The sequence below is a fragment of the Homalodisca vitripennis genome, chromosome 5, assembly GCF_021130785.1.
Source record: "Homalodisca vitripennis isolate AUS2020 chromosome 5, UT_GWSS_2.1, whole genome shotgun sequence".
Taxonomy (NCBI): domain Eukaryota; kingdom Metazoa; phylum Arthropoda; class Insecta; order Hemiptera; family Cicadellidae; genus Homalodisca; species Homalodisca vitripennis.
The window spans coordinates 114,345,025-114,372,899 of NC_060211.1; the positions used below are offsets into that span (position 1 = coordinate 114,345,025).

The 27,875-nt window shown below is 35.8% G+C and overlaps 1 protein-coding gene across 6 annotated transcripts in view; it reads right to left on the minus strand.

Annotated features, from left to right (window-relative positions):
- The window catches only part of LOC124362746 (ephrin type-B receptor 1-B), a 282,208-nt gene that overhangs the window by 29,898 nt on the left and 224,435 nt on the right, over positions 1 to 27,875 (minus strand). For all 6 annotated transcript variants that reach the window (XR_006922494.1, XR_006922495.1, XM_046817494.1 and 3 more), the window contains exons 4-7: positions 17,829 to 18,114; positions 13,445 to 13,590; positions 12,290 to 12,524; positions 7,924 to 8,079 (exon numbers count right to left, since the gene is read on the minus strand). Coding sequence is in view for 4 of the 6 variants with exons in the window: in XM_046817494.1 (XP_046673450.1) it covers positions 7,924 to 8,079; positions 12,290 to 12,524; positions 13,445 to 13,590; positions 17,829 to 18,114 (823 nt within the window). In the remaining 2 variants the exon portion in view is untranslated. The remainder of the gene's footprint in view (positions 1 to 7,923; positions 8,080 to 12,289; positions 12,525 to 13,444; positions 13,591 to 17,828; positions 18,115 to 27,875) is intronic.

Below are 27,875 nucleotides of genomic sequence, written 5' to 3' on the forward strand. Positions count from 1 at the left end.
TGTACGAATAATTAGCAATTCTAGCAGCTTGTGTTGTGTTTTTGTTTTAATGAATAAATTTCAATGTTTTATTTGGTCAATAAAATCCCACATAAGACTGGTGTATAAAAATATACTACTAAAACCCATGAACAAGTTGTAAATCATATTATTTCATAATTTTCTAATGGTTTTAGTCAATTTGCTAATTATTTCAAGTATCCCACTCTTCAAGAAAATATAATTTAAACATTGATTGTAATGACTGTTATTATTTTAATTTTTCACTTTAGATAGAAATACACTGTTAATTACTTTCCAAGTTAGGTGTGTTCTACATGAGTCATCTGACAAGTCCTAATCACCCTTGTTAATTGGTAATCAAAATCACTCCAGATTGTACAATCAATAAGAAGACAGTTGTTGCCAGTGGGCCATTAGGACATCCAGCACTCGGCAGCTAATGACAGCACAGCTGATAATTAGCCCCTCCATATCAGAGCATCTCGGAATTTGGAACTGTTTTTAATAATTGTTACCAACACTCAGCAAGGGGTTATTACACCAACACTAGAGGCAATTAACATTTTATTTTCAGCAAAGTTGGGTCACAGCCATTAATTAGCAAGATTCTGTCTGCTTTCATGCTCCGCTAATGTGGTTAATGGTTAGATATTAACCTCAAAGACTCGACACCTGCTTCACACTGGCTAACGTTTCAGGATTACCAACGATGATTATACCCGGCAGTTACTTGGTTGGATTTTATGACTTCATAACATGAACATTCCAGAATCAAATTAATTCATAAGTACAGTATATTTATATAACATTCATTACTATGTACTATAATGTAGTTTCTATGAAAAATGAAACATTCAGGAAACAATTGTTAGATTACTCTAAGCTAAACTATGAAAATAGTTTTTGTTTGGTATTGTACTCTTGGCATGAAACGACCATGATTTTTCTAAACCCATATGGACGTGATTTGAAGAGTTATCTTTTGTACCACTAATACAATAAAAGGTAAAATTCTAGGTAATTTCTTGTCTACAGTTGGCTCTTCAGTAGCTGCAGAGTTGCTGTGAATACCATAAGATCACTGACCAGTTCTCTTATACAATATCTTTCTTATAGACCAGGATTAGGTGAGAGTAAATATGATTTTCCATTTAATTTTTCCTTCTTTTTGTTCAGCAAAAACCTCAACATTTCTGGATGGTACATGACTTAAACATGTGTTTTCCTTTAAAAACTACCACAACAATGCCTCTATTGTCTTTCTCTCTATCTCTCTTTCAATTTTTATTTATAGCTAAATTACAATGCAACGCATCTTCCAATTAATGCAATGTTTGTGAAAAATTGTTATGAGAGCATGAGTATATTTTAATAAACACGTTAGGAATATTTTCCCCCCTTTTTTTCAGAAACATTCCTTCTTGAATCTTTTGAGAGGATATTCAATTTTTGCCATCTTATACATCTGAACATGACTTTCCACCTTTATGTACAGTAGGTCAACCAGCTGATTTCCTTGATAAATGAGTCGGTTTCAAGATATATGGCTATTATTTACAGAATAAGTGAAAAGATTACGCAAGTGACTTGAGATCCTGACAGCCTGTGAACGCAATGCAGTCAGAGAGTCAGGGAAGCGTAGAGACTACACGTTTTGTCTCGCACCATCACATCAATTAATTTACTGAAAGACAGTGACTGGTGCGTTTAATATTGAATATTTTAATGGCAGAAGCTGACAAAAAGTGTGGTTAATATATTCACTAGTGGTGGTAATTGTGGGTAGTTTATCACTGGCTCGGGGACATTGATATGTTTCACTCGATCTCTGTACAGGATGTGAGAACATTTGCATAGTCGTCTGGCACTGGCTGCAGATAAGTGTTAATGATGTTTGCTTGGTCAGATCAACACTTCTGATGTTAATCTCTGATGACCGATACTGACCTGTCCAGGTAAAATACAGTACATAACATTTAAGAACACCATTGTGATATTTCAAGTTGTCAACTCTTGATTCTTACCATCTCCATTACCATTATATTGAATAGTGTAAACAAAAGTTTATAAACATTTATCGATATATTATACATAATAATTAAACAAACTTCATTGCTATATGATGATAAACATTATCCTTTCCATGGTATTACACTTTCTTGTTTTTAACAGTATGCTATAGCACAATGTTTCCATAAAATGTTATTATAGTGATAAGAAAAACAAATAATAAAGGTTTATAAACTACCTATATTAATAGTGTTGTAACAAAAATAGTATTACGCCTACAGTATCGTATTAGAATTCATTATATAATTCCTTTTGTAAAAAATGCAGATTATTACTTTATTGGATGAAGCCAAATTTCATAGAACCTTTATGATATGAAATATCATATAAATTATATTTTCCTCCCTATCCTGAGTATTTTTATAAGTTTAAAAATCAAATACTAAGTCAATACACCATTATTTGGAAAAAATGAACAATTTGTTGAAATAATATGAATGAAGAGTAATAGTTCAATCAGAAACTGTTTAAATTTGCCTATACACAAATATTATTTGTATATTTTGAACTAGTGACTTCAAATAAAATAGAATGAGCCTGTTAAGTCTCAATTCTTTATGATCAGTATGCAATTGATAATTTTTTTTAAATTTTTACTTGTTTTTCTTAAAACTGAAACCCGGTGGGTCAATTCTGATACAAGATTTGTATTTCTAACTGGTCAAAAAATATATAGATCTAGTCAAATTTTCATTTAATTATTAATTGTATTGGTACCTGAAATTTAACCAAACCCTGTACCTGAAATTTACCGAAACCCTGTACCTGAAATTTAACTAAACCCTGTACCTGGTGAAAAGTTGCGTAATAAAGTTAAAGTGCATTAAAATTTTTTTTCTTAAACATTTTGTGGTACCAAAATTTTTGCATAAAACAAAATTATTTGGAATATGTACAATGCGGGTGAGGATCGACAAGAAGGGGACCAATCAGAGGACATTAATGGCTGCCGTAATCTGATACTTGAGGAGGGAGCCAACAATGAAGGCAATTGTCTAAGAAGGCTTCCAGTTGGATAGAGCCAGTGGTTGGCGTACAAGCCCTCACCTCAGCGGAAAATGAGATGCTCTTGACTTACTCGAGGCGAGATCACCTGACGATCATGCCTCTATTATCCGAACCCAAGAAACCCATTAAACTGCACTTCCTCCTTACCATTATAAGAAGTTGGCTTCAAGATTAATTTTGCGTTAAGCACATCTGAAAATGACAAAAGTTCTAGTTCAATCATAAGTTGTAATGAATTGGCACTCTCCAGGTTCTGAGATTTCTTCAGTAGAAAAGATTGCTTGACTCTGAAATTCAACAGTAATAGGTTTATTAATTGCTATTCTCCATTATGTGTCAAACTTATTCTGTTTGAAAGTATCATAACCGTGATTTGATAACACAAGATTAAAAAGCAAATAACTTAGGAAAATGTTTCAATAAAGATGTGTATAACAAGCAGGCTGAGTTAAGAAAGAAAGGGTTTTATTTTCTTTATTGATTATACAAAAGATATAAATCTAAGTACAAACCAGGGCTGGAGGTGAGGTTAGAACAGATATACGGAGGTAACGGCACCTAGTGTCGACAGCCAGATAATTAGGACCTTACAATAGCAATAACTTAGACCTACACAGAGGCAGTATCACTCAGAGCTGCACTTACAACTGTAAACATGTCGAGTAAGTTCACTTTCTACACAGCCCCTGACAGCCATTACTGTCTGGCGCCTGACACTCATTCATTCACAACAAATTGTACATAAACCTACTACAAGTAAGAGAGGTCTTGATCACAATTTTGTCTATGATTGGATAATGACAATTTGTTTTTCCTATAGTTTTCAGGCCTTGTTTATTATTCTATATTTGTAAGAATAAAATGTTGCACTTTAACATTTAACTGTACAAATATTACCAAATAAACCTGTCATATTGAAAGAAATTAAACATGAGGACATAAAGCTATTATTTATGACAACAAATATTCTGTTTGGAAATTTTATGGTGTTTTTGTCTTTTAATTTTATCCCTTTATAAACAATTCATTATTTAAAATTGATAAAACAGAGGGAATGGAGGTTGAATAATTACCCATCTAAACACATGCATAATTAACATAACACACAGACAATCATCATGCAAGGCATTGAATGTGTTTTAGAGAGATTACTCCTAGAGCACTATCTGTGGCATTGATATTTAATATTTGATATTGTAATAATTTTTATTAAAAACTTTTGAATGCTTCCGCTGTTTGAGCGTTATTTTACTAGTTGAAAATGTGATACAAGTGAAATGTCCACACAACAATGCAATGGCTGTCAGATGACTGGTGAGGGGGAGGGGGTAGAGGGGGGATGTGTACAGCAATATCTATCTCACCGAAGGCTATTGATCTGACCACATTAGTCTAATATTCGCTCAGTCCCGTCACATAAAACCATTGACACCAGTGCGGTGTATACACACAGACAGACAGACATGTGCATAACGTTCTGTGTGCTTATAAACAGTCAAAACTGGCCTCCACTCTACTTGACAAACAATACAGCAAGCTCCAATAGTAATTAGATCACCTATGTGGTCAGTCTGTTGTAGGCTGATAAAGTAAAATTACACTAGATTAAATTTTTGTTGAATAATTGCATTGCCACATGAAACAATGTATAATTAACTGATTGGTATCATTCAACTAATAGATTATTTCATTATAACGCGATTTATTTGCCAGTTTATTCTATTGTTAATTAAAATTAAACTGAGTTTAAAATTAAATGGCATTTTGTTGCACCATAACTAATTGTTCGTTTAATTTTTTTATTAAATGATTAACTGCTGTAATTTAAAGTAATAATCCATTAAAATTCAAATAATCACATATTTTAAATAATTGTTATATAGTTTATTGTAAGAAGTGCATGATAAACTACACAAGTAACAAAATAAATGAAAACAATTTTTTAAGGCAGAAAACAGGAAAAGGTGGTATTATTTTGTTGTACTGAAGCCTACAGTACACATTATTGAAATACAATACCTAAGTTATAACCAACAACCCTCAAAATATTTTTCTTAATATTTGTTGACTGAAGATGGTTGGTTGTCCACAGTAATGTTGAGATATTTCAAGATTTTCTTTGTATAAGCAATATTCGAACACAGTGTGAACCGGAAAATCTACAGGTCATGGTTTTACCCAGACATAGTTGGAAGAATCGGCTTTTTGAGGATTATCAAAAGCAGAAACCATTCTGTAAACTTCTAGTGATGGTTAATCTCAACAAAAAGTTAAGCTTCTATTAATATAATTATTAATGATTCACATGTTAATGTAAGAGAAAACATGGTAAAGAAGTTAAATAAACAACTTTATCAAAAAGGGAAAAAATTACTAAACAGAAAATAAAACAACAAATAAAACATTTGATTCCAAAAATAATTAAATAAAAGTTTTCTACATGAATAATTCTTATTCAAAGAATGCATTAGGCAAAACTTTTGATTCAAGTAACTGAACACACTGATTGAAACAAAATCTTCTCTTTATGAAGAACATGAGTTTTGTGATTGCAAAGACTGACAATGAACATGTTATGCTATATAACTCAGATACAACATACAAATGTGGTGATTGTTTTGATTGAGCCAGTCATTAGCTGATTACTAAGTCAACATCATTTTGTCATCAACTTGTAATGCTTTCACATTTTCTTCATTTTCTAATAGATTGAAAGTGATTTTCAAAGGAAACATTATTCTAAAGTTTATTTTGTTGCATAACAAGTAGACATTGTCAAAGAGCTAGCAATAATAAATTGGGTTCCCCTGGGCCAGGATTCTAATAAAGGTAAGCAAGGATCCTTAGTTATTCCAATCAGTTTTCAATAAAGGAAATCCAACAGATATCTGTGTCGTTTGACACGCAATATCGGTGGCACAAGTGTTCCAATGCAATCAGTGGTGCGGCCCAGTGACTGTGTAATTTATTGGACATCACCAGAGTCCTGTACCAATACCTGTCATCTGACCATTACAAGAATCCAATTAATGTCCATTCTGACACATCTTTCATTAAACCATATTTTACATTTGGTCAGATCACATTATTTTATCCACCATCGCTAAAATTTGTTTTTAATATTTTTTTGAAAATAAAGTCATAATTTCTTAAAACACATTTTTATGAGTTTATCTTTTTATTAAATTGTATAAAAATGGCTGGACAGTAAGTTTTCTATCAAACAGACCCACAGAAATAAAAGGTTTTTGTTTTGAAATAAGTTAAACCATATTTATGTTTTCTTAAGACAAGCACTTTTCTTGCTAAAAAGTGGAAATTGGGAAGAACAAAATGTGTTTAATACCAATTAATTGGCTAACACAAAAATTGTAATTATAATTTATTTGTTAATTGATTGTGCTTCTGTAATTTTGTTTTCATCACAATAAATGTTCAAGAACAAAGAAAAAGAAATATATTGACAGAAACAGTTACCCCATTTATGAGTGGTTTGCAAACAATATGTCATGAAAGAACTGGGATTATTTTTGACAAAAGAGCACTACTCACTGCTCAATAAACTAACCCTGTAGTGTTTTCACATTCAAACCTTAGCTTAAGATATTGATACACCAATTTTAATTAATTTCACAACATTTAAATGATGTTATGTAAATATTCAATGCTTACACCTACAATCAACTATAATTACACCCAACTTTAACCACTTTTAGAACATTCAGACAAGTGCATAATCTGTGATTAGCAAGTTAGTAAGTAAATAACTCCCAAGAAGTAGCAGTACTGCACAACACACCAGAACATTTAGTACTTGCAGACACAGCCAACTTTAATTAGTTTCAGAACATTCAGACAAGGGCATCATCTGTGATTAGCTGTAAGTAACTTCTCAAGAAGTAGCAGTACTGCACAACATACACCAGAACATTTAGTACTTGCAGACACAGCCAACTTTGATTAGTTTCAGAACATTCAGACAAGGGCATCATCTGTGATTAGCTGTAAGTAACTTCTCAAGAAGTAGCAGTACTGCACAACATACACCAGAACATTTAGTACTTGCAGACACAGCCAACTTTGATTAGTTTCAGAACATTCAGACAACAAATCAGCTACAGATGACTTGCTGTTGATTTGCCAACTCTTAGTAATTAACCATCACTAGTATTGACAAGAGCACAATTAATTGTTTAACGCCAACTTCCACAATCCTGCTGCCACTGAATTAATGCGCAGTATTGTGCATTGTTTTCAAAAATATAAATTTAATAATTTAGTAGTAAATAGCACGTAAAACCTTTTTGGCATTGCATTTCCCCAGTTAATACTCATGTTACTGACGTTTGCTGTTCATCAGAATGTTAATTTTCTCACTACTATACCAAAAATCACATTTATTAGTCTAGGAGCCAGACTGATGCATCAGCTGCACTAGGTTAAAAATATCAAGCAATACCTTTTTAGCTTGACACTTTTAAAACGAATGGTAACAAGTAAGCCATAGTTATTTCACTGTCAGCCAGAGACATAAAGAGACTTGAAGTCATAATTTTGAACCGAATACAGTAGTCTTCATATGGTTTGTTAACACTGTTTTAACCTTTGTGGATGTATCTGGCAGTACACAAAATGTGTGTATCATTTTGTGTGAAATACTGATTAATTGTGTTAGATTTTGATTCTATATTTTTTGTTTCTATTTCAATGCTAAAACCTTTCTTTTGAATTTTAATAGAGGAAGAATAGGGACTTTTCTGGGAAATGAATTATGTAAAGAATTAGCACAAACCTAAAGTAAAACTAGTGCAAATCAGATAAAAATTGTATCACTGTACTCACGAGTGCAAGCCATGCTCTTGAGGTCCTTGGGTGAGCGATAGTAGCCAGAGTTACAGCGACATTCTGCCAGCCCGTAATCTGATGCTTTGCTGTGGGCGGGACAGGGCTGGCAGTGCTCGTCTCCTGTAGCATGTTTGTACTTGCCAGGTGGACACACTGTAACATGTACACGTGAGTTAGTTTTTGAGATCCTTAGGTAACTGACAGTAGCAAGAATTACAGCAACATTCTGCAAACCCATACTCTTATGTTTTGCTGTGTGTAGGACATAACATAGCAGTACTATTAGCATGTCTGTACTTGCCAGTTGATACATTGTAACATATACTTACTTGCAAGAAATACTTGGATAGCCAGAGATAACATGCTATAATCTGATGTTTTGTTGTGGACAGAACAGGGCTGGTATACTCATCGCTACCAGTATATTTGTACTCACCAGGTGAACACACTGGATCATGTACATGAAGATTGTTTTATAGCAATACTCTACTAAACCTTAATCTGAGGTCTTGCTGTGATTGTGGCACGGTTTTATATTCATCATTAAGAGTATGTTTGTACAATTCAAGAAGGTAGACTGAAATATTTGAATGCTACTTATTTTAAGGTCAGAAGCATAGATGAACGGAATAGTAGATACTATTTGAACACGCTTTGATTCCAATTTGTCTGAATAAAGTCTCGCAAAGAACACAAGTTTCACAGTAATGGTTTTTAGATAGACTAAATCTAGTCAAGGTGTTCACTCAATTTTAATGTTTTCCATCGGCCACAAATGTATTGGTTGCACATCTATGTGTTTTTACCCAACACTACCCTGTTGATTTCTCTGTGTGAGCGCAAACTATAAAGCCACAGAAAAGAGAAGACACTGTCTCACTGGAATAACTGATCACAGCAATCCCTGATAGCCAGGCATAGCACTACCATTGACTAACATAATTATACCTCAGAGATGATACATGGTCTTCTAAAATATTTTTACTATACATTTAAAGTCTGTTATAACACTCTTTTGACAGAACTAGACTCCTCTGATCTGTGATACATATTTTCTTGTTTGGGAAACAAGGCAAAATCAACTATAGAACAAAAAATTCAAAGATCGGAGTACATTGTAATGTAAATACATACTTTTCGTCATATTTTCTTAACTGTGGCAATATGGCAAACTCAAAATTTGTGTCTAAAATATGATTCACTCGAACCAGAAGTGCTCATATAGGTGCAAAACCTACAAAATTTTGTGTGTGTAGCCATGAGACTACCAGTACTATAATTATAAATGAATAAACTACTGATTAATGAATTGAGATTAGGTTGGAAAACAGGAATATAATGCAGGAAACTTACTAGTAAACAAATCTGTGATAGTTAAATTGATCAATTAGAATATTATTTGAAAACTGTATCATTTTTTTACTAGTATAGTTATACTTCATTTAACAGCATTCTTATTAGAAATTAGTTCACATCATTGACTACAAGATTTTGTGTGTGTAGCCATGAGTACTACCAGTACTATATAAATGAATAAACTACTAATTTATTGAATTGAGATTAGGTTGGAAAACAGGAATATAATATAGGAAACTTACTAGCAAACAAATCTGTGATAGTTAAATTGATCAATTAGAAAATTATTTGAGCATTGTATGATTTTTTTACTAGTATAGTTATACTTCATTTAACAGCAGTCTTATTAGAAATTAGTTCACATCATTGAGTAATTTAGTGTTATTGCAGTTCAATTTTAATTTACTTTTAGTGTTATAATATGTATTTGTTGAATGTAACCTTAACAACATTGCAAATAGCTATCAGATAAAAATAAAATATTTTGGATGAAATTGATTCCGCTACATGGAACTTTAATTCAATGATTTGACTAAATGTATTACAATTTATTTGCTTTCAGTTATCAGAGTTTGAACCAAATACATGACAGAGCCTGATGTAAAACAGAGACAGAAAACTTTGCATGAGCAACGCCTCAGCTCCACAATAACCCAGTTATAAACTGTATCTCTGCTGCATTAACCTGCGAACACGGCACCGAGATACACTGTTATATTACACTCCTAAATCATATTTGCTAGAAAATATAAACAAACAAAACTCATTTAACTTTATGCTCTCCAATCTGTATTCATATCAAAGCTGCTAGCTAAACAAGGTAACACATTTTATGTTTATAGGGTTAAAGTTTTCAAAGTTTCATTAACTTGTTGCAATTGTTTTGGTTTAGAGTGAATATTTAAGAATTTTTGTTGGAAAAATATTGATTTAATTTTATATCAAAGTAGATTTCATAGTCAAAAGTATTTAAATAAAAAACTTACAAGAATAATAAAAGGATTATTTTGTGTCTTGCTTAGACAAAGATACAAGATTCCTAATCTCCTCTACCTTACATATAGCATGTATTTCCTAATTTATAATAAATTACATACTTTTCACTATGACTGACCAATGACATTATACTTACAACTCAATTGAGGGCACTGCTTAAGAAAAATACCGCTTATTAGTACTCTTTTAAATGCACATTACCTTCCTTATTTCTCAACCGATGTTCAAACCTAAAATCTTAGTATCGTTGGATGTTTAATTAAATGGTCTAACTAAAATTTAATAACTGCGACATTTTATCATATGTAGTTTATAAGGCATTTGCGCTTAAAGATTTTAAGAAACAGTCTTTTTTTATAAAGCTTCTTAAAAAACATTATTTTTACGGTAATTAGACATTTAGGTTATAAAACTATACATAAAATTTCAACTATTAAAATAACCCAAGTTTTAATTTTAAAATAGATATGTGAAAAACACAAAACGGTGGATATTCAAGCAATTATTGGGTTATACAAAGTTTGAAAATGATATTTTGATTTGTCTGTTGTCCAGGAATAATACCTGAAAAGGTTAGTAAAGATTTCAAGGACACTCTGTACAAAATGAAAACAAACTAACTTTATCAGCATTATACATTGTAGATATAACAGTTACTAAGAGCACTCAATGCTCATGTACTACTGGAACAATTAATTGCTTAATTAACCCTAATTGAAAGGTGATATAAACTGACATTAACTTTAATGAAGCAGTTCTGGGAACAAGTCTATTTGCTAAATCTAAATCAGTAATGAAATGAAACAGTAAAAGATAATTACTCAGTGCAGGGCAAGTGCAAGAGAGCGAGTGGCTTGGCTGAGTTAGTAGAGTGCTACTGAGTCAATAAAACGCTCACTGAGTGCAATTAATTGATGTGACAATCAGAAAGATATATAAATGCTCTTTGGTTACATAGCCGTTCAAAGCTCTTAGGTTTATATGCCATAAATCTGCCAGTGATTACTCCTTGCCAGTTGCTATGTAACAATTAATTGCAGAATAGAAACCATTTAGCATTTATTACCTTAAAATGGCAATTGGTTCTGTGTTCTTCTTTACAACTGCCAATAAATCTTTATTAATGCTGCTATAGAGTTGTATGGTGCATTTAGGTATTAAAGAAATGCTTACTTTTAGAGATTTAAGAAAATATTATGAAATAATAATTTTTTGAAATGTTTATACACTTTGTGAACTAAAAGGATATTTTTAATTCCAATACATCGTTTCAAATATATCAAACTTGCAACATTTTTGTACTTGTAAATAGTTCTCTATTGCAAATGAACAAAATATTCCTCAAAAAGAGTTACTTCTGAACTTGATTATATCCTGCATTTTAACTTCTACTACTATTTGTTTATACTCAATTTTACACCATAAAAGTGTGCACTTTTTAATATTAGTGATGCTTAAGAATACTATTTCAAAATCTAATTACTCGTATCTGTTAATGTTTTAAAGAACTGATTTACTTTGCATTGTGCTTATTAGATAGTTTATGGAGGAGACCAAAATATTGCCACAGTTATTTCGAACCTACTCACACATTTACAGAGGACATTTTCTGTGTTTGTAACTTACTAGTTCTGAAAATATGGTGGATTCATTTTCCATTGTTAAAAGTTACAAAAAATTATAAAACTACAGTTCAAGTATTTAAACCTACCCTCTTCTCAGGTGTTAAAACCCTAATGTATTAATAAAGTAATAAGTGTATTAGTTTACTAAAGTACTAGGGGTTTTACACATAAAGAAGAGGGAAGGTTTCAATCCTTGAAACATAGTGTTATAATGTTTTGCAACATATAACAAAATGTCCGAAATCCTTCTGTCGTTTACAATTTTTAAATCATCCATTGTTAACAAACTTTAAATTACGAATTATTAGTTTTATAATAGTATATGAATATTTCCTCATATAATATGCAATATTTTCCTCTATGGGACCAGTCTTCAAGGGACTTACCATTGCAGGTCTGCTTTTCAAAGTCGGGTTCGAAGCCCGCCTTACACTTGCAACCACCAGTGGGGAGGGACCATTTTCCATCGCCCTTGCACAGATAGGTCGGGGTGTCGATTACTTCTGCGTTGTCCACACACGTTCCAGTTGTCTGCTCTATCAGTGTTACCTCCCGGCCTGTCGGTGTCATGGGGAAGTGGGCAAAGTTGATGGTTACCTCTGGACACGTTATGTAGTAAACCTGGAATGATTGGTATAACTCAATGATACATCATATTGTACCTGTACAACTAAAAAGGCATTAATTAACACAAGTATCTTTTCAGTAGTGGTGATTAGGAGAAATTCTGAATAATATAAAATATTAAACACAGAGATTGTTTTGTAATATTTGTTGCGAAAAATACGTTTTTCAAGATGGAAGAAAAATGAAGTTTTTGTAACTAAGACTTACTCTACACTTGTATTGAAAATAAAACAAAATTAAATTACTGGCACTGTTCCTTTTGTTTTATGCCGATATGACAAAAATTGAAAATAAACATAGTAAAATAAATGAGTTAGTAAGAAATAATTTTTTCCACAGCTACTAGCCTAATACTGATATTTTTCTTATTTGTTAAGATCACCTAATGCATAAAATAAAAATTAAATTTGGAAACAGAATATGGTAGTATTAAAAAACACACTTAAGAGTTCATCTCATCATTCTCATAGTTGCGTCAAACAAATATCCAAAATAAACTGAGGTTGAATTAAGAGAGGTTGAGCGCTGTGAACAGCACAAGTGCGCTCTACAATAGTACCTCACTTTACTTTGTCAGTGAGTGTGCAGAGCAACAGTGAAGGTGTCAATGTTCACAATGCAATATCAAATTTTGTTCTTTCAATAACACAAACCTGTGTGACAATATATTTCTGTTAGAATATAACGTATCTGCAGAAAGTGGAGGTAGCGAGTAAGGTGGTGACTTTTACAATATGTGTTCACTGTAGTATTAAACTTTTACTTTATGAGAGTCTCATAAGGGTCTTTATGATTATATTGATCAAACAGTTGGAGAACAAAATATTCCTTATGTTAATATTAAATTTTAAAATTAGCATAACCATTACTTTTCTAACACTTATTAAAAGATATGCAATATGTGAAGAGTATACCTTGATAGCCAGGAGAGAGATGCAGGCACCCTGATCCCGGAAAGCAAAATACACTCCCTTCTTGTTGACAGGGATAGACTTGGTCTCCGTGTTGATGATGTTGTCGCTGGCTGTGTTGAATCTGCCTTCCCCAGCAGCAATGCGACCTGCAGCAGTATCCATAAGTCAAACATTTAGAGAATATTGAGTTTCAATAGACAATAGACAATATACTTTATTGACATGTTCTTTGAGAACAGTACATAGCGTCAGTTATATAAGGTAACAATTTTTAGCTGTTTGTAAATTCTTCTTCTGTGTAAAAAGGTCTCTCTTGGAGCCACAGAGTCAGTTGTTTCTTGAAGCGGTGAGGTGGTTGGTTCTTTAAGTGCTCTGGAAGGTGGTTGAAGTAGGCGGCTCCTTTATAGGATGGTTTCTTCTTGTATAGGCTCAGATGGTGTGGGGGCTGTTCACTTTCAGTTCTCAAGTGAAATGACCTTAAGATTCAGACCATGATAAGACACTTTGCTGCTCTTATTTTGGCTGTTACACATCAAAATAAAATTGGCAAAACAGAAAAACCACAAAAACTAATCACGAAACCATATACAAAATCTTCCAATTATACAAAAGTTTTAAAATTCATAGGATTCGATTGAAGCAGTTATCAAAAGTGGTTTTTCAATTACTCTTTCATAAAATGTACCTCGAATTGACTTTAAATCCCAAATATAAAAGGGGAATACCAGTAATGTGTCAATTAGAAAATTAAGAGAACAATATATTAATTACATTATTTTCCTATTATTTTTATTTATTTATTTGTTTTGTAACACATAATTTTACATAATCATGGCCCCACCAAGTCAACATGACTTATCGGTGAGGTCCATAATGAAACTTAAAAAAAGCAAGATACAAAATTACAGTTTCATCAATTATTTGTTTTGATCAGTTTAGTTCATGCTTTTACTAGAAAATGTTATGTTGCTCTTTGTGTGGCTGTGGTGCTTCTATAACTCCAGATTTTTAAATATTGGCATTTTATATAGCATTATGGGGATAATACATACATTATTCAGAGTATAAATAGATAATAAATTATATAACTGGATAACAATAAACAAAATATATCAAATATTGCCCATCAACAAATAGCATTCTCATGATTTAACATTTAGCACATTTAAACATGATTCCTATTTCAATGTGACAGATTTAATCACTTGCAAAGGGAATCAAACTACAACCATTTCAAAATGTTATTTGTGTAAAATTCCACTATCACATAAATTATCATTATAATGCAATTGAACAAAAACCAAACAGATGAGCAATGCATATGTTGTATAAAATATAAAGTACAATGCATACAAAATTGTTATGACAAACTAAATTTAGCTTAAAAAGTAAATAACAGAAAAGTTAAGCACATTTTAACATGTTCTAATGGATTATATCTAGTATAAACATTTAGGTAATGCAAATTTTGACTTGAGGAATGCAGTAATATTCTAAATAATCTTTATGAATGAAGAGTCTTGAACAATATCCAGAAAAAGCATTTATATACTTTGAGGGATGTATGTATTAAAAAAGTACCAGTATTTCTTTATATTCAAATTTTTTTAACTAACAAAAGAATATTGTGTAATTTATAGTGAAGTGCTGCTTCAATTTCCTCCACACACAAACAGTTTCACTGCAGATACTGGCAGCCTTAAAGATAGTTGTTCAATGTTTCTTTTATTTTGAGAACACATCTCGAATCCTAAAACAGTTTTCTGCACTTATAACTTATATTTTCTAAAACCATCCTTGATTTTACTACATTTTCAAATGTTAGCATTTTATCGGTATGAACTATCAACTTATGCAACAAGCAATTAAGGAGTTTTAAGGGTAATGTCTTAGAGGAGCGATCTCTTTGAAGTCTGCTGTATACTCTTATATAATTATAACGTTCAAACATGAGCTGTATATATAAAGTCCAATATATATTCACGAGACAAGAAATGTATATAGATGATAAAATCTTATGTTTAAACAATATTTGTCTAGGGTTTAAAACAAACAGGAAAACATAGACAAAGCAGCAGTTATATTTCAAACGCGCCATTCACTAGAGAAATCTTAGTGCGCACAAATATAACTCGCAATTAAAGTTCTATTACACAGTGGGTTATTAAAGCAGCAGTTAAGATACGCCGTTAAAACAAAGCAGCCGCGCCCGAGTGACAAGTTCCCCCCTCGAGTGTTGTACGCCAACATTTGCACTTCTACTGCTCAGCGAATATCACAACTCAGATCTTCATAAAACTGTACTTGATTGAAATTTATTGCACATTTACTTATCATTTTTAATGTCAACTATTTTACTTATTGTGGTGACTGATTTAGTCGTGTACGTGCCAATGCGTCAATAAAGTATCGGAGTACGTTCGTTTAAGGATTCACGATGCGGTCGCGGTCGGTTCGGTGCCAGAGCCGAGCCCGGGAGGACGGGACCTCCAATGACGAAGTGGCAAGGTGCCTGGAATGCAAATGGGACCATGAGTAACTTGGAAAATGCAAATATACAATCAGGTGAAATGTAGCGGTGATAGATAGAGAGTTATTAAACGGTTGCTTGATTGGCGGCCGTAAAACTGCTGCCGGGCCGGACCACTCAGGGCCGCCGCTCCACGTCCTCAGTTCCCGCAACTGGACAAGGGACACTGGACACTGGACTCCACTTAGCCGTCCCGTGTCCATCTCGGACCGCCGATTTGCATAATCCAGAATTTAATGGAGAGTTTTATGTCATTGCGAATGAGGTTACTTACTTACTACCTGCTATGTGTAACAGAACGCTCCCAAGAGCACGCATTCCGGCATCGACTTCTTTGAACATAGCGAGGACGTGACATAATTAATTTATCGTCTCAGAGTTAAGAAGGGAAATAAGGTTCAAAAGGATGTATGCACATGTCCTTGAGGTAAGACTTAAACAATACAGATTACTGTATGTGTAAATTTGTATACTAGCGTGAAGTAATAATTATTAATTAATTTTGATTTAACTTCAAAAAATTCAATAGAGTTTTTTATTCGTTGGATAATCAATAATTTGGACACGAAGGATTGTTTGAAAAATTTACATGTCATTGTATTGTTTACCAGATTGTAGGAAAATGTGACAGATTGTTTCTTCTTTGTAATACAAAGTTATAATACAATCTATAAACTAGAACAGTGTTAATATAATTGATTGCTTGCAGTAGACAGTATTTATATTCCGTAACAATCTTGATAATTGGTAATGATCGGATTATAGTATTACAATTTAATCTTTATAGGTTCAGTGCTACTGTGACACTATAAGATATATATAAAAAGTCTCGAGAGCTATTCTATGAAAACGATAGGTCGTGGTGACACGTAATAAACAGGCCGATACGATCAATAGGTGAGGGGCGATGTGCTGACGACAACACGGCCGGAGAGAGAGGAGAATGCGCGGACAAGATCTAGATCTGCGGACAGGTCCGAGAGAGAGGTGTGGATGTGCAGAGCCGAGGTGACACTGTATGTGTGTACACTCTGATGTGATTTAGTCGCGAGCCGCTGTCACTGATGAATAGGTACATAGGTCGCGCGGCGTACACCTCGAGCATAATGTTACATTGACACGCAATATATTTTGGCTCAACAAAGAGCGATTTAGACGATACGGTGTGGGCTTTAGTTTGTTGTTTATTCAAAGGTTCGGCATTAACGAACCCGGCTTGTAATACAAATTCAATCGTCTATCTCGGAAACAAGAGTGAGGTACGCATGCGCACGGAGGACGGCGCGTTGCTCGCCCACACACACTGCGCGCTGCGCAGTGCCGTGGCGGGCCTATCCCACACCGTCTATCGAGCATCTACCGTCTGCCTCATCACTTCCACACACCGGTGATATATTGGGCCGTCCTACCCGCCCCAATCCTTATCTTTCTACAGATTCCTTGTTTATGTGACGGTAACGTCTGTTACTGCATTACTCTATGCATTCTTCGTACTTGTCTCGTTGACAAGTCAAGTTTCAAAAGTGTTTCTCCACAATTTGTATTAAAATAAAATGTTCTTCAGTGTAAAAGTGATTGTCTTAGCATTTCTGATTACATATGTTCCAATCATAACTTAGCAAGGTCCTCTATTCCCAAAACGATTTAACACTGTTCATTCTTCTATTCTACACTTGGGACTGATAACAATCCCTCGCACAACTTCCGGATGGATAAGATCAAATTGAATACTACAATAAACACGTTTATCACTGTATCTCATCCATGAAAGGACTGTTTGACCGTCTTGATACCAAGAACATAAACACTAAATCTACAAATCTCCAAGTCTCCTAATTCATCATTCAGACTTACCGATGAGTTTGTAGCTCTCCGGTTCCCAGGGGGGTGGCTCGCGAGTTGCGGCGTCGAACTCGTAGTAGAGCAGCGAGAAGGTCTCCTTGCACGAGAGTGCGTTGCCGGGGAACAGTGAACAATCGCGGATGGTGAACTTGATCTCGATGTAGATGCGGTTGGCGATGCCGCGCTCCACAAACGGCGTCCACAACCAGTTGTTGACATTGTTATAGGCTACGTCACACACCACGTACGAGCGCCAGTTGATCCCCTTCTCGAAGTTGGTGTAACTCTCCTCGACCCACTGCAACAATACAAACCAATTATAACAATATACAATGGACGGAAATAATGGAAAAGGTGGACATTTACGATACTACTCACACACGCAATATGATGTGCTAACTAATCTGGAGCGTATACAAATTATTATGATACATGATTTATGCTAAATAATCAATAAATAAATATAGTTTCGAACCTTTGCCGTTTGCAGAGAAAAGCCTCATTGTAACTTTAAATTGAGATATTATTCATCATTCACTACATGAGGATTATGTTACCAAAGGCAGCCATTAGGGTTCGTGATTATGAGGCAAGTTTTCTGATTTCTAGAGTACCTGTAGACACGATACGGCATCCACAATAGCAGCGCAACGTAGATTTTTATCTCTGACGCCACACAAAGTACAAATATAACTATTTCTGGATATCATCTAAAAACATTAGTATTTACTTCTTAAACGTTTCATCAAGGATAAATTGATCTTGTTAATCGACTTCACGTAGTACATTTATGTATAGCCTACGTTTCAAAAACGTGTCATGTAATATTGTACAAAAATTGTATATATGCAGTATTGAACTTTCTTAAATTATTTTGCAATGATATTTCAAAAAGTTTACGACAAAAATATACAAATTGTAATATCTAAGCTTTTACATTGTTCGTGATATATGGAATATGCTCGTCATTACTGCTAATTCTGAGTAATAAACATACAACACTGTAAACCGACCAGGAAACAGTTAAAACCTAAATTAGCCTATTGAACTCCAAAGGTCCTCTTTGGAATTTGGAAAACGAAATGTTCTTTATCAGTTTCCTCAACTGCTATTTATATATGAACACTAAGTTAAAAGTACATCCCGAAAGTTAATCAATGTCCTCCGACTGATGTAGATGAAGTAGTCTCTAGTATGAGGTAGTATTTTACTAACTCTCGCAAAATGTTGCTAGATAGTCACTGCACCTCACCCTCATCGTCATTTCGAGAACGTTGCGTCTCTGTCTGAGAGGATCCCCTTTTCTGTAAGCTAACATCATTTTAAGGACCTAACCGTCACTCCGAGAACGTTTCAAAAGAAACATTACACCTCATCGTCACTCCGAGATCGAGATCGAAGAGAAACTCCTTTAACATCACTTTGAGTAGACCAATGTCATTCAAAGTACGCCGGGGGAGAGAGATCCACCTAACTGTCACTCTGAGAACTGTCATTGCCGAAGAGACAATGCACTTAATCGTCACTGCAAGGACGATGCGGGAGAGAATCTCCCCCTTACCGTTACTCTGAGACATTGGCGTAACTCCAAGAGCATCATCAGGACGCCAATAACACCTTACCGCCTTACCTTATTTCGAATACATCATTGACAACAATTCCGCCTTACCGTCAATCGGAGGACGTCAACAGAGTCACTTTGCCTTACCATCGACCGGAGGACCAATTAGAAGCGCTCGAGTGGGATGCAGCCGAGGCGAGTTGAAGGAAGTCCATATCTGGACTGATTAGCCGACCAGCTTTGCATACATTATACCTCCATTTATTGATTCATGCCGGGCTCGAGGCTAATGAGAGATTCGATACTTGAAGCTCATAACCGGCTGATGCATTTTTTATGTCGTGTTGTGTTGTTATCGGCGTACTCTCCGAACTCGCCCACCGCGAGAATTAAGAAGCATCTATAAAATACATTTACGGGCAATGTTTACGGTCACGAGTTGAAAGTCTGTTAGGGGAGGTCGTAAATCATGTTTGGTTTTTAAACACACACTTTGCTCTCGTTCTTTACGAGGCCCTAACTGGCCGCAATGACATCCGCCACATTGTAGCCTGTGCTCGCGCAACGTGCATATTTCAGTTCCGGACTTCAGTGCCTTCATATAGTTTCCACCACTTAAACCATCGGCAAACTATATGAGAAGTTACAAACTACAATTAATTAAAATGTGATTATAGGGTTCTAACCCACCCCCTCCCCGTAAAAAAACTAGACCCACCTAATGATTTGGCGGAAAACTTAAGTATGTTCTTCGTAGTTCTATTATCAAGATACATGATCAATAAAAACTTCATATCATTAATACACCTTAATCTTAAATAAAATAAGGTTTATTTTATACATCGTTTGCAGCGACAATTGTACATTGTATAGCTGGATTTTAATCTAAAATTCCTTACGTTCATATTACAAAATTCTCATTCATACATACAATTTTACAATTATGTCTTCGCCAATGTAACCCACTTCTCTCGCGTCTCAGCGGTCTCCCAATTAAATGTCATAAACTCTCCTGCATTATAAAATGCTTGGATGACATCAGTGTTAGATACAATTTAAGTTGTTCTCTATCACAAAGGTACAATATTCATTTCTAGAACTTCAGGAAAGAACACTGCTACAATGGATACAGGGGGAAACGTTATCAGAAGGAACGTTTCTAAGAATGGATCGGTATTGCATGGCGTAGCGTGACTGTGACTGTAGCAGTGTTGTACATCAGTCAGGTTGCCCTCTCTGTCATACAGTATAAGATTCATTTCCAAGCCCCAGGCAACATCACCGCTATGAGGGATACGGGGGTAGATATTATCAGAAGGAACGTTTCTAAGTATGGATCGTACTGTATTGCATGGTGTAGCGTGACTGTGACTGTAGCAGTGTTGTACATCAGTCAGGTTGCCCTCTCTGTCATACAGTATAAGATTCATTTCCAAGCCCCAGGCAAGATAAATGCTATGAGGGATACGGGGGTAGATATTATCAGAAGGAACGTTTCTAAGTATGGATCGTACTGTATTGCATGGCGTAGCGTGACTGTGACTGTAGCAGTGTTGTATATCAGTCAGGTTGCCCTCTCTGTCATACAGTATAAGACTCATTTCCAAGCCCCAAGCAAGATAAATGCTATGAGGGATACGGGGGTAGATATTATCAGAAGGAACGTTTCTAAGTATGGATCGTACTGTATTGCATGGTGTAGCGTGACTGTGACTGTAGCATGTTGTATATCAGTCAGGTTGCCCTCTCTGTCATACAGTATAAGACTCATTTCCAAGGCCCCAAGGCAAGATAAATGCTATGAGGGATACGGGGGTAGATATTATCAGAAGGAACGTTTCTAAGTATGGATCGTACTGTATTGCATGGGTAGCGTGACTGTGACTGTAGCAATGTTGTATATCAGTCAGGTTGCCCTCTCTGTCATACAGTATAAGATTCATTTCCAAGCCCCAAGCAAGATAAATGCTATGAGGGATACGGGGGTAGATATTATCAGAAGGAACGTTTCTAAGTATGGATCGTACTGTATTGCATGGCGTAGCGTGACTGTGACTGTAGCAATGTTGTATATCAGTCAGGTTGCCCTCTCTGTCATACAGTATAAGACTCATTTCCAGGCCCCAGGCAAGATAAATGCTATGAGGGATACGGGGGTAGATATTATCAGAAGGAACGTTTCTAAGTATGGATCGTACTGTATTGCATGGTGTAGCGTCACTGTGACTGTAGCAATGTTGTATATCAGTCAGGTTGCCCTCTCTGTCATACAGTATAAGACTCATTTCCAGGCCCCAGGCAAGATAAATGCTATGAGGGATACGGGGGTAGATATTATCAGAAGGAATGTTTCTAAGTATGGATCGTACTGTATTGCATGGTGTAGCGTCACTGTGACTGTAGCAGTGTTGTACATCAGTCAGGTTGCCCTCTCTGTCATACAGTATAAGACTCATTTCCAGGCCCCAGGCAAGATAAATGCTATGAGGGATACGGGGGTAGATATTATCAGAAGGAACGTTTCTAAGTATGGATCGTACTGTATTGCATGGTGTAGCGTGACTGTGACTGTAGCAGTGTTGTACATCAGTCAGGTTGCCCTCTCTGTCATACAGTATAAGACTCATTTCCAGGCCCCATGCAAGATAAATGCTATGAGGGATACGAGGGTAGATATTATCAGAAGGAATGTTGCTAAGAATGGAGCGTACTGTATTGCATGGCGTAGCGTCACTGTGACTGTAGCAGTGCTGTATATCAGTCAGGGTGCTCTCCTTGTCATACATGTACAACGTACAGTCCCTCAAAACACTGTGTCTTATGTCCTGCTAAAATTTATCCTCTCGAATTCAATTACAACAAAACATTAACGCCCCGACGTTGTGAGCCATAATCCGTATACTGCTATACTATTATTTCGTAATATTACCCTACCATCTTGTTGTCGAGATCGTCTTAATTAAGAACACTGACTTGCCCATTACAAGTACCACCATGACCTTTGCCGCACTAACTCGTACTAATACGGTGAGGAAGGAGTATCGGCCGCCCGACACGCCTCGCAAGTGAGACAAGTATTGTTCGTTATTGCGCCTTAACAGTTCCATTATGATAAGATCCCGGAGGAGGAGACAAAAGGGCGGATGGAGCGGGAGAGCGCAGAGCGGCGAGCGGTGAGGAGCGCCACAATGCCCGGGCTGATCGCGACTACTGGGATAATTGTGACAACAGCGCGGTCAATTAAAATGGCCGCCAGCCATGTTAGTTTCAAATGTGCACTATTCAGAATACATCAGACCATTCATTAGGCCAAATGGCAATTGTAGTAGCGAAGTAACGAGCCTAATGTGGTCGTTGCTACAGCGGCCGCCAGGTACCGCTAGCGCTGCTGCTCGTTCCTGGACTCCTGGTTCACCACCACCTTTCGGACATCTTTATGGAATATGAGTCGTATTATTTCTTTCCAAAGTAAACGTAACTTTTACAATTTTATAAAGTTTGGCTTTGATTCATATTCCAAACAACAACAAAGTATAAATTATTATGATTGGTGGTGTATACGAGATGTGTTAGGCCAAAGCGTAAATTATTTAGGTACAGTATCTAAATCTACAGAGTTATACAATAAATTATAATTTTCACCTAACAAAAGAATTGGATTTTTTTCAATTTACGTTCCCTAAATACCAATTTGAAAAGCTGCACAACAACAAATTTACCAATAAAGCTTTTTTACTATTCAATCTAATCTTTACTGTTCTATTTTACAAATAACTAAAAAATAACTTCTACAGAGTTGTATATTAGAACACTTATAATAACAATGATGTCTTTTATTGAATTAAAGGAAAGGAGTGGTACTAAAAAATCACAGATAATTCAAACTGAAGCCTATTGTAATAGATATGTATAGAAATCACATTAAAACTATAAAGTGAGAACATTTTTATTTTTGACGTGTGATATAAAATAAATTACTAAAATTTAATAAAATAAAAATTGCTATTGGTGAACAGTTGGTAACAATATACACTCGTAATAAGAATTGCACAACAAGAATTAATATAATACTTCAAAGAACGACCTCATCTAACACATGTAGAAGAAATTTGGAAATGAATACAAAGGATACACCCGAGCTTGTTCGGATCACATCAATCCGAAGTTCTTTCGCGGTGAACGACTTCTGGGCAAGAGAAAGGAGCAGTACACTGGACAAGAAAACTGGTTCACAGCTATAACTACTTCATTGCAAGTCGTTGCAAGCGGCGTCATGTGCTTGTGACGATTGCGCAGAGGGATTTCTTGCAATGAGTCAGGACAGTTGGTAGCACCGTTCATAGTGCTTAATTAAAAATACCGGATTCGAGATTCTCCGAGAACATTCAAGGCTATGATATTGAAAGTGGCCTCTAAAGAGAGATTCTGGGATGTCCAGGTGACGGTAGCACAACCATATCTAATTGCTCTAATGTAGCGGCCTAGACTTTATCAAGAGGGGCAGTGAGTCAAATTTTCGTATGGGACACAAGCAGGGAGTCGTATTCCCAGAGATGACGTACCGGGGCCTTGGATAGCGTAATGAGTGAAGCGGATACTGGACGGTAGCCTTGAGTTGGAATTTGTTGGAACCCGAGGATGGGATTTGTCATGATGCAGTATGTGCTCGATGTGCTCATCACCATGGAGAATAGCACTTCATAATGAAAAGGAGATGGATGCTGCGAAGTGTAGTTATCAAAAGTAAAATTTTCTAGAATGTTGCAGAATTTATAAATCAAGGGTAACCGAAGAAGTGTAATATATGGCAGAACGCATAAATGAAGAATGACCGGAGAAGTATAATATTTATTACACAACACAGAAATCAAGAATGACCGATGAAGTATAATATATTTTGTTCAACGCGAAATAAACAGTAACTTAAATAGTAGGCTACAATATTTATTGAAGACTGCGATACTAATGGAAAAAATTATAGAAATGTAATGTTTACAATAAATAAGTTGATTCGACTTAACGAGGAGCATTTAGAAAGATAAAACTATCATTATAGGTAGTATAATGTGTACCATCTAATTCACATTTTAAACGTGAGCCTACTACATTCGTAGTCTGTTCAGCGATTAAATATTTACTATGTCTTAAACATTTTTAACAATATATCAGACAAAACTCGGGACAGTGGTTTTAATAAAAATGAGTCAGAAATTTGACTTCCTAATAGTCAGCTAACCCCTATAAGGGATCTGTTGTCAATTGAACTCGGCATGCACACAGACGTGGGCCTGTAATGGCCTACTGCCTCTGACGGCCAACTGCTAGGTGCCGGGCCAGCCTGCCACGTGGGCAGTGAAATATTACATCTCATTAAACCACCGATAAATTGCATTTCGCCATGAAAAATTAATAAACTGTTTAAACAGCGAATCGATAGGGGGGCGACATTGATTTGTGAAGTTAATTTGGTGAGATGGCCCTTTTATTGGCGTAGTGTGAGTGGCGAGTGACACCCTGGCTGTTATTAGTTAACATGTTGTGTCGTGAGAGGGCGGGGGCGGGGGCAGTTATTGCCTGAGAGATCGATCCCCGGCTGAGTCACTGAGAGTCCCGCTGTAGCTCCGGGCAGGGACACCCTCAGGGATCAGTCTTGGGATTAACCGAGCCTTAGCCGCGGAAATACTGAGTATTTGTTATTGGTCGAGTCTCACACACGTTAAAACCACGTGATAACCTTTCATTAAGAGTATACACACAATAAATAACAAACGAGTTGTATACATTAAAACCAAACATTATATAAATAACCTTAGTTGTGAATTCAGAATTTTCTAACAATTAAACACTAATTCGAAACATTATCATTATCCATAACAATTCTTAACTGGTCATAACACTTGATTCGGTATAACAATTGGATAGTGCAAGATATAATTTGTAATTGTATTGTTCCAGGGAAAAAAGGAATTACACGGACATCACCATGAAGAACGTTAAGCGAAACTAAATAATAAATATAGTGTGATTTTCTTATTTGTTTATGGGTAGGCAACCGTATTTCAATTACCAGTAAATAAAGTACTCTTTAAATAATAGTAAAAAAGTAAGAATTATTCTATTGGAATACATTGGAGCTGCAATAAACTCTACAATGTTACAAAACAGGAACTATAGCATTAAACAAGGCTTTCAAACCATATAACCCCTGCCCAGTGTAGGAGGACTTACATGGATAAGATTATTAACAGGTACTATCATCGTACGTTTTATACAGTCAAGGAGACGAGAATCAACTTCCACTGTGTGAGCACACAACCTGGGGATTTTAATCGATGAGGAAATTTGCCCTAAGAAAGAAATCGATCATGAGCCGCGCTAGTTTTCTTGGAGATCAAAATGGGAGGCATCGAAAGGGTTAAGAAATATTAAACAATGATTTTTTTTCTTAGATTTCGTTTTTCCTATCTGGATACACTTAAACTGACCGTTAGACACATAAATAATAGTTAAAAACCGTCATGTAACTAAATATAGATAAGAAAGTGGTTACATTCATATCCTTACATAGATAGCTGATGCTGATTTGATAAATATAAACTTCTCTGAAATTTGGTTTTATCTAGGAAACAAAACGAACTGCAAAAAACCTTTCATTTTATATGTTTAACCCTTTGGATACACGACCATTTCCAACTCCGTCAAAACTAGCGCGGCAGGCGATCAGTTTCTTTGTTAGGATAAAATTTCTCTGTCCGTAAGAAACAGATTGTGTGCTTATATAATGGAAATTGGCTCTCGGCATCTGGCCTATTATAGTGGGAGAGCTAAACCTCTGTGACAAAGCATTGCTCATAATATTGTTGCATTCTTAGTATTTACTTCATATGGGATCATATGGAAAGTTATATACGAATAGAATAAATGCAAACCATCACGAAACCATTTAGTACTCAGAAGATGTCACAGTAAGGACGCTGTCGGATTTTAACAGAAAAGCACCATAAGGCTTTTGAAATTTTTTTGCACAGATAGTCAATAAAATAAGTAATTATTTGATGGCAGCAATCAAATCGGGTGATGTGGACAAAGGACAGGTGCAGGTGCACACTACCCACATGCACAGTCTCGCCTCTACTGCAGGTAACTTGATAGTTCACGATCCTCCTGCATATCCCAGGGTTATGGCTGTTACGTTATCTGAGATCATCTGCAGTCTCGGTCTGACCTCTACGGGCTTTATCGTTGTCAATTCTAGTCTGTTAAATAAATCCTTCATCTACCCCCGCAGTCCGAGCCGGCTGGCCGCTGACGAGGGAGGAGCCCCAGCGTCGCCACGAGGTCAGGAAGGGAGACCTGGCGAGGGCTGTTCCCCGGCATTAGCACAAAATTGACTCTATGATTACACCGAGACTTACGACTTCACCGCCCCATCCGCAGTTTCTTGCCCAATTTTCCACCTCGTTTGACACAGACCATTCCTATACGTGGTCCTTGCACCGCGCGAACGTACACTAGAGTCAACAATTAATTTCCAACGCTAGGACCAAGTTTCGATTGAGATTTTCAATCAGGAAATGCGCACAAATTCTGTAAGGAGAGCCGAATTCTCAATGTGAATCCTAGCAACTTGCTTAAATCTAGCAAGTACTGAAATAATTTGCCAACTTTGTGACAAATATCAATATTGTGATTCGTTTCTATTACAAACCCCTAACCCTAACTTTGTGCACAAAAGTTAAGCCAATGATTATTAGACATAACTAAATAATAACATTGCCGTATCCTTATTAGCGTGAAGTCTATTCCTGTGTGTTCTACAAGGAAAAGGTTTTTGTCGATAGATTAGTTACTGTCATTTCTGTGGCGTTTACTGATTACTTTTTAACAAACCAAAAAAAAAAAAAAAACAAACAAAATCAACCGAGCTGGGTTGTAACTGGCGACCGATCCAATAAATTGAAATTTACTTTCTGCCAGCGTAATTAATAGACCGGACAGATTGGGAAAAGCGATAATTTAAACAATAAATATTGCAGCTTGTTCGGGCCTGCTTACATATTTATAACTTCTGATTCATTTAATTCGGAGAATGCTCGCGAGACGCCCCGCATCGCCGGCAGCAAAGTCAGCGATAAGCGAACATCTCGGGCGTTTTGTCAAGACGCTCTCTGTGTTATCTTAGATTTCTGGACAACAAAACCGACCTTGAAGTTACCAGAGTGCTCGGTTGTGATCGGAAGGTACGGTACGCACTTGAGACGTCAGACGATACGGTTACAATTTCAATAGTCAGGACAGTATTAACACGTACTCTCGGCCTGAACCGGACCAGTCCGTGTCAGCACACCGGGCCGCGCCGCCCAGCCGTCTGTTTGTCCAACATTACTCATCGTCTGACATTCTTCAAGGCACTGCGGACGACAACCTCCGGTAAACTCCCTATTCACATGCAAATGTCATTTTCCAAGTATTCTCGATTAGCATTTACAAGAGAGTGC